The sequence below is a fragment of the Monopterus albus genome, unplaced genomic scaffold, assembly GCF_001952655.1.
Source record: "Monopterus albus unplaced genomic scaffold, M_albus_1.0 scaffold18.1, whole genome shotgun sequence".
NCBI lineage: Eukaryota > Metazoa > Chordata > Actinopteri > Synbranchiformes > Synbranchidae > Monopterus > Monopterus albus.
Window position 1 is genome coordinate 2,428,120 of NW_018127898.1, and position 8,920 is coordinate 2,437,039.

The following is an 8,920-nucleotide window of genomic DNA, read 5'->3' on the forward strand; positions in this document are numbered from 1 at the left end:
GACATGTTAAAAATATGGGTTAATGGTTTACATATCCCCTCAATTACCCATTTGACAGTTGTCATGGTGATACCATCACTATCACTGGATGTTTTGTTTCCACATTTGTTCACTATCTCTATAATTTCCTTTTCAGCTATGGGCTTCAAAAACATGGAACTCATGTTCCTTTCGATTGTATTATTATTTATAGTGACGGATGTATCATCTGTACAGATACTTTTTGCTAAACCAGGACCAACAAACTTTGTAAGGATCAGTCTGAATTTCAGACACTTTAGGATTAAGGTCAGCTTTACATTACAGTTAGGAAAGGGTTGTGGTTAGGCATTCAATTGTGATGGTTAAGGTTAGGGTACTCATTATGTCAGTGTGTGTGCCAGTCTGTCCTCCTTTGTTTGATATCGGATGTCCAGAGACACTCCTGTGTGCACCCAATGGGTCTTTGAAGTATTGTGTTAATAGGCAGGTTATATGTGTGCACCCAATGGGTCTTTAAAGTATTGTGTTAATAGGCAGGTTATATTATGCATGCACCACTGCTTTGGCTCTTCACTGTTTCTAATAACATGACAAAAAGTTCCTTCTTTTCAGGCACCCTAAGTTATTGCAAGAATATCTTTTTAATTTGGCCAGGTGCAAGTCAAAGAATAAAACTTACTGTCAGCGTGACACATTTATTAGATTACTGAATCATGTTTACAGTAATACGAGGGAGCAATATCTTGTGTGGCCCCCACAGGAGGTCTTCTCTTCTGCAGCTGAAACAAATTATAAATCAAGTCTCAGTCGGAGTCATTTCTTTTTGCTGTTGCAAATCAATGGCAAGGTGCAAATGGGATCTCATTTGCCAGTGTTTCTCTTCTTCCAATAATTTTTTAAGAAACAAGATGGGTGAGATTTTTGACATGCACAGACACATGAGAGGGATCAAATCCAGCAGGAAACAGATTCCACTTTAACACCAACTGATTTGTTCTCCTTCCTGTAAATTATCCAGGAGGAGAATTATGAATATTGTATTTACAAATATGGCTGTTTACAACCTTTGATACAGAGAACAAATGATGAGAATTGTTGCTTACACAGTTATACCTGTAGATAAACTGAAAGCAATTACTCAGTAGACAAAAGTGATCAAATATTCTGGTAACTTATTATAGTGTGAAACATGTTCTTCAAATAAAACTTGTGAAAAGTAAAACTATTTTTCAGACAACTGAAGACCACAAAACACAGGGTTATGAACGCCTGGTCCTCCTGTTTGTTTCTATAGCTGCTTTGCTTTGCAGCTAGTGTGTAGCCACAGCTTGTCAGTCTCACTTGTGTAACCCAAAGTCTTTTGTCTGTTGACTGGAGCTTTTCAGTGGTCTTAAGATAACAGGCTATTTCTAGGAAGACCTGAGAAGGAATTGATTCAGTTACAGGAGGTGAAGGAGAGAATGAGCAGACAGGTTTGTAGATACACTATAGAGTCATTTGTCTTTTGAAAGCAAGTACATTTTTGAGCCAGTGGCTGACAGTGTGCCAAGTGTCCATGCGTGTGTATGTTTTTTGATGAGAAAAACACTCATAGTTTTTGCATCACTCACCCAAACGACCAGGATGGTTTCCCCACTTGGAGATCGATGGCAATCTTTAACTGTGTGGATCAAAGGTCTCCATTTATCTCTTAAAACACATACACATCTCTGGACAAAGAGCAGAAAGCACTTATACACACAGCTGGAGAGCACTTTATCCAATCTGTTGACCTTAGCGTGTTGTGTGCAAAACTATCCATCAAGTCAAGTCCATCAACCCTTTGAGGAAAACTGGAAATACCACCATTACTATAAGTGCAATGTAAATCTTATCTGTAGTTGCAACTCTGTTGCTGAAGTGCCAATAGTATCTTACTTATGGATACATCAACTACTGCACCTTGCAAATCATGTGGGATGTCTATGCACTATGTTTTTGTAATCCTGCTTTACCAAACATGGTTAAGAAGAAACAAAATGACTGCCTGGGTTACATTTAGTATAAACATTTTTTACAGATCAAGAATTTAGGCATTCATATTCTACAAAGACGAAAAGAAGGCGTTGGGCTGGATGACTGGGCATGATGAGTTTTAGATGGTTCATGCAATATATTGATTGACCACATCGGAAAACAAGTATTTATAGCTGATCCACAATTGAAGGAAGCATGAAATGATGGCTATAATAAAGATGGTCCAGCTGTAATATTATTTAAACACAGGGATAACTGCAAACATTTTCAGACTGTTTCTGCTGGAAGACTTTCACAGTGCTGCACTCAAATTGTTCACATGAAAAATAATAAATAGTTACTGTAATAGACAAATAATTGTGTGAAGAAAATAACTGTGTAAACAAAAAAGAGAGAAAAGTATAGTTCTTGGCTTCTTTCTCACATCTGCACAGCTGGCTAATCACAGCATAAAATGGACGTGAATATCGCCTTATCAGTTTTGGAAAGTAACAGAAAAGGTTGGGCGCAGCCACACTGATCTGAGTTTGAAAACACACGGGGGTAGCAGGGTTCTGAAGCTATTTTAACACCTGATAAGCAGTTCTGATAGAGAATACTGGCCTCTTAAGACTGCTAAACTCCTGGTTATGGCTAGGGAAACATCATGGCTTTATTTAAATGTTTTAGAAGTTGATGGAGCCCGTGTCATGCATCAAGTCAACACTGACAGTTTTAATATTTAACCAAGTCTCTGATTTCTCCTTAAACTTAATGAAGTGCCGTAAGTTGCCTAAACAAAACCATACAAACGATTATGCTTTAGTTGTCAGTAATAGATATTGTAGAAAAACTAAAATATGTATTAACATTATACAGTCCATTGGCAGCGAACAGTTCCATATTTAATATAAATGCTTCCTCCTGGAATTTTGATTAAAAAAAATGTAATCTGAATGCTATTCTTATAAAATATATTTGCTCAGATTGTTATGAGTTTATGTGCATAATTTTTTTCGGAGACCAAGCTCCCGTCACCAACAGAGTTAATGGGATGTATCCCATTTGGATGCTGGTGATGATTTCCATCTCAGCAAAAGCAACCACAGTGGGTGGGCTCTATTGGGCTCTCGTGTGAGCTATAGCTCCACTTACAACACTACTTTCCTCAGGTTTTGCCATATACTTCAGCATAGTGCATATCCAGTGTGATTCTGACCTGGATGAGTTATAAAAGTTTAATGGTGGCTATTTGACTGTAGTAAATAGTGGTTGAAATTTTAATTTTGTGTACTTCAGAATACCCAGGGTTGTGTAACTCTTCTCTCCATACAGGCTTTGAGTAACAAATGTCAAACATACTGTAGCAGAAACTGGGATACCATGTTGAAAAATGTACCTTAGCTTCTTACTGTAGCTCATTGTCTGCTTTGTAGACAATTTGTAAATGTGAAACCTATGTATGACAAAGTGCACAAACCATTTGCTCTTGTGTATGGGGTCTGAAACCAGAGTTAGACAAGTGCACTTCCGAGTCTCCTGTTTACTTTACCTCTTTGGACTATGAATGAAAGCCCCTAAAGGCCACCTACTACCATGATGTTGCCCAACAGAACCCTTTAAAAGTAATAAAACACAGTATGCTTACTGTGGCAAACAACTGTCCTCAGCTGAGCTCATTAATGACCTGGGAGAAATTGTACACAGGGGCAACCAAGCGCACACAAACACAGGAACCAACAGCAAAATTTGACACAATTTAAGATACCAAGTCAGGGGATCTTTCATTCATTCACAGCATTTATATTAATTCTATAATGTCAATTTAGTGCTTTGTAGACCAAACGAAGCATTCAATTCTATAGCTAAGAAGGAGGCTCTGTATTGGAGGGCGAAGAGAGTTGGAGTAATATGGTGTCTTATTCCTGACAATCCTAAAAGTAATTTCCAATCAGAATTAAGTCAGAATGATACCGTAATATAGATTTACAGTAAGAAATAACATGCAGGTTGTAATTGCAGTAATTTTTTTTAACACCATATCATTTAAAAAAAAATCGTCCATCCATTTACAACTTCTAATATCCTAATACACAAATTCTATTTCCTGGGCATTACAATTCAATACCAGGTTGAGTCACCTTGACCAGAAGAGACTCGGTGTGATTTGACAGGCTGCCAGTATTTTAAATACCTACACATGGGCACACACATGCCAAGACATAAAGACAAGTATATTCCCTATTGTGCACAAAACAATAGAAGAGTGTTTAGTCAAATGAGAATGTAAGGGACAAAACAAACAAAAAACATTCGGTTCTGGCCTCAGTGAAATGATACACTGTAAAATCTAAAAGTAAAGAAAATATAATTGAAGGGACTAGAAGCTGATGTAATGTGCTCATAAACTAAGGTTGAGGTCAGATCATCTATCTCAGTTGTGATTAAACACCTTTCCTCCTGTGCTTTGAACAGCTTCCAACAATGATGGATTTATTGTTACTGCAACTTTATGATTCCTCTCCTTAGAAGACTCATTAACTGCATTTATCACAAAAGAAAGATTTGTCATGATAGTTGACCTTTGCTCCACTGTCAAAAACTGGCAAAACTTTGCAATCATAGTGGCTATAAATCTCTCCGAATATGGCAGTTGGCAATATGAGATATACCAAGTTACACTGTGGTAGTTATAAGCCATCATGGAAAGAGGTTTACAATATGCAACAGAAAGTTATAGTTAAACTCCTTTGGGGTTGGGTCAGTCTAGCTCATGCCTCTTTTGTCTAATATTAAAAAGTTTAATTACATAAAAAAAATTGGCATGAGATTTAAAAGAGACGTTTTTTTTGCTGGGTATAATCAGGAGGATTTGTTCACAGTTTAAAAAAAAATAAATAAATCAACATGCCTCAGTTCTCAGTGTTCTTCACTGACAAATGAAGAGCCCAGAGTGGACAAATACAAGTTGTCTTGTCGATTTTTCGCCTTTCATTTCTTTAAAAACTTTGCTCTTTTCTGTCCTTCCTCCACAGAGGGATCCCAGGGAAGAAATGTGGCACTATCATCCTGTCTGCAGAGGAGCTGAGCAATTGTCGAGTGAGTAAGCCACAATAATCCCCCCTGCCAAGCACACATTAGCAAGCAAACTTCGTTCAGCAAAGCCTAGATGAACAGAATTTGTGCATAAAGTGGACTGAGCAGAATGGGAGTTTGAATGGGCAATAAAAATGTAGGTAATCAGCCACAGACAAAGGAAACATCCTGTTGACTTCATTTAGTCCACTTGGAGAAAAGATCCCAGAACAATCAAATCTGTGTTCGTTCATACCGCAGTGTATTCCACTGTCATTTTGTCTAAAGCCTGCTACTAATCAGTCTGAATTCAAGAGATCTGTTGCATCTGTCTGTCTGTCTGTCTACCTACCACACAACCAAACACACACACACACACACACACACACACACACACACACCCTTTTCAGACTATAACAGACGGGGCCGCTGCTCTCACACTGCAGAGTGCTCCGTAGTCTAATGACATGGCCCAGGAACATGATGGGGTGAGTGCTGACTGTTCCCTCAGCGAACAGCTGCGGATGCTTCACTGGGCACCCATAGCACAGATTAGAAGAGGATACCAAAAAGCAAGACAGAGCAAGTGGCACAAAGAGGGACACAGAGAGGGAGCAAGGGAAAAAGAAAAATGGTACAATGAAAATGAAAGTGCAAATGTGCAGTGATAAGATAGAGATGAATAGAGCTTTGTGTGTGTGGAAGAGAGAAAGGGAGTGAGCCAGACAAACAAAAACAGATACAAAGACAGTGAAGTGAATCAATGGGGGGGTTATATCACATCCAGTGTGTATCAGCTGTCTTATATAAATACAGCTTGGCTGTTGATAGCACGAGACCATGTGTTGGTTAATTAAAACGCAGCCCTGCCTGACCTTGACACCCCTGTAAGCCTGTAGGACACACACAGAAAAGCATACACATTCACATACAATCTTGTATTTACTGTATATATAAACACATATGCGCAAACATGCACATCCACAGACTTGTTCACAACGTGTTGTGATACTCATTTACATAGTAGAAACACAACCATATTAACAACGAAAGCCTTGTTGCATTTGTTAGCTGCATAGATTAGAATATGAAATGAGATGGATGGCAAGGCAGCGATGGAGACAGACTATTGTAGTTATCAAAGGGGTTATAATCAATATTCTTATATTAACTATGGACCACATCACTACTTGCATGTTAAAGGGGCCAATCATAATAACAACCTCACAGCTTTGTACCAATATGCTGTCCTCCTCAAGTTGTACAGAGCTTTACATCTTTTAGCTTATTGTTTGATTTTACAGCTCACAACTTTACTGTTTTGGTGCTCTGCTATTATTGGCCAAAAATCTGGAACTGTATGCTACCAGGCCAACAGCGGGATGACAGGATTAGCAACTACATGGAGCACAGTACTACAAAGCAGTACAGTATTTAGCTGCTAAAGAGTCAGACAGCTGGTGGAGACCAAAAACCAGAGTTAAAAGAGTGTACATATTGGACCTACATTAATAATGCAAATCTAAATGAATGCCAATGTTGGTGTGTCTGCTGGACATGTGAACAGGCTAGCTAACGAGATAGTCAAATAAACTTTTATGGTGATAATGTCAGTGTTTGATTTGGTGCTCATGTGGCCAAATCGATTACTGAAGATTTAAAGATTGTCTGAATAAACGGACTGGTGATTAGTGATATCACTTATTTAAAAGCTGGCTGCTTTTACTAATAACAAATGATGCCACCCTTTACATGCTGTCTTGGTTATTTACATCCTTTCTCCCAGCAGCAGCAAATGACATCTGCTCTTTTAATGAAAAACTGTAGGCTAGCGGTTTGTTTCCTTGCGATTCTCAGAAGCTCATAGTTTGCATATGACAGTGACAGGCGGAATGTACAATAGTATTATCAACCTGGTATTATTTAGATTGCTGATAATGTAGTTACTTTCTACTGTGTCCCCTGTTGAAGACAAAATATTGATTTCCCCCAAATTAGCCTACTTATTTTAGATATTGTGGGAGCCAAATTGTGATTATATGTTCATTTAATATGTTCATTTAATTATATATCTTGCATTATGTAAAATTCATTGTGAGTATAAGGGAATAGTCTATTTCATTTGACGAGATAGGCAATGTCAGCTAAATTCATTTCCTTATTAATGTTTAACTCACAGTTATGAGTGCCGGAAGTATTCTCTTGGACACGCAAAGGTACACGAGTCAAGGAAACATCGCTCAGAAATGTCAACCCCCACAGATATTGATCTATTAACATAGGAATCCATTCTAGAACAGGAAACGTTAGGATTGGTAGTAACAGCATTTCAGGATTGATCTGCACATCACTGCTTAGCACCTTCTAGGCTCAGTTAGCATCTAAGCTTGGAGTCCTACTATAGCCACACCTGAGAGTGACCTGAAAGTATTTGTTTAATTACTGTAAAATATACTGTAACTGTATCACCTCTTGTCTACAAACTTTTACATCTGGACAAAGTCAGGAAACATGAAGCTGCTAATGGAGACCCAGCCATGCTTATCTTCTTCACCATGTCTTAGAGGCGGCTGTTCTTAAAAATTTCACCTCTAGCTATGACTATTGCAGAGATGGATGGATTTGGGGCTCTGCCGACGTCTTTAGGGAAGGTCTACTGCACATTCTAAGGATCTTTACCCTCAACAGAGATTAAGCTTTTATACCCAGCCTTAATGGCAAAAACATATTCTGTATCCTCCTTTGTTCCAAAACATTGCTGTAGCTATGTGATCCTCACATTGAGTAAAATATTCAAATCTAAGATTTCTAGTGTATAATTTTACACATTTCCCTGCAATTCAGCCTGACGCATGTTCTTTTGGGAAACACTGGGATCTCGACTAGAATTTCAATTAAAGTTCAGTGGGTTTTGCAAAATGCTTGTCGGCACAACACGAGTTTGTAATGATGGACCTGTCTGTAGGTCTGGGCAGGTTGAGAGGTTAACATGCATTTGGCATTCATGAAGTGACATTATTCAGCAGTTTCCATTCATGGTGTAGTCTCAGAAGAAGTGATGCGAGATGTTTTTATGTTTACATACCCTGCAGTAAGAAAACAGTCCATTCATAAACTGTCCTGATGAAACTGTATCATGTCTGCACATTGTTTTCAGTCAGACCCACCGTATACTGCAGACTGGCTAACTCTGGTGCTTGCTCTTTGTAGAAACTCTGCCTAATACCAACCTTCTTTGTGATGCAGAGAGTGGTGTGCAGTTTTTGTTTATCTAATTTTTTGGAAAGTACTGTAGTGTTTTACTAGTTTGAAGGGGAACTGCATTAAACAACCCTGTTTAGTTTAAATTCCTTCAGGAGGTACTCAAAACTTTTGTGTAGTAGTGTCTAATACTGTATGTTATGGACAGGAGATAGCAAAAACGTGAACACCAGTGACGTGCGGTCAGGGGAGGTCAATCTTGAAAAGAAAAGAAAGATAACCATAAAATATAATAAATGTTAATATTTGTCGGCTGGTGTGTGTTGTAGGCCCTTTTGCCATTCGAATCCGATGTTGAAGGAATTTTTTTCAATAAAGAATAGCAGAATTTCCGTATGTCCCGTTCAAATACATGGAGGAGATGCGCGATGAGGCAGCACTTTGCTGTGCCTCTCGGTGGATCGTGTAATCCTCACAAACTGTATGCGATGCAAATAGTGTGTCGCTGTCCCTCTATATATCGCAAATAAAATGCTTTCTGATTATATGCTCTGCCTTGCCATAATCTGGATAATGTATAAAATGTAGTTCTGTAACGTGTTTAGGCTGCAGATTAACCATAAAACCCAGTAAAAAAGTTACTCGGTGAGGCAAACAGTACGCCTGC

The 8,920-nt window shown here is 38.5% G+C and overlaps 1 protein-coding gene across 1 annotated transcript in view; it reads left to right on the forward strand.

Moving 5' to 3' along the window:
- cpne5b (copine Vb) overlaps nucleotides 1–8,920 on the forward strand; it is a 114,258-nt gene that overhangs the window by 64,679 nt on the left and 40,659 nt on the right. The window contains exon 7 of the mRNA XM_020593095.1: nucleotides 5,013–5,076. Within this exon, the coding sequence (XP_020448751.1) occupies nucleotides 5,013–5,076 (64 nt within the window). The remainder of the gene's footprint in view (nucleotides 1–5,012; nucleotides 5,077–8,920) is intronic.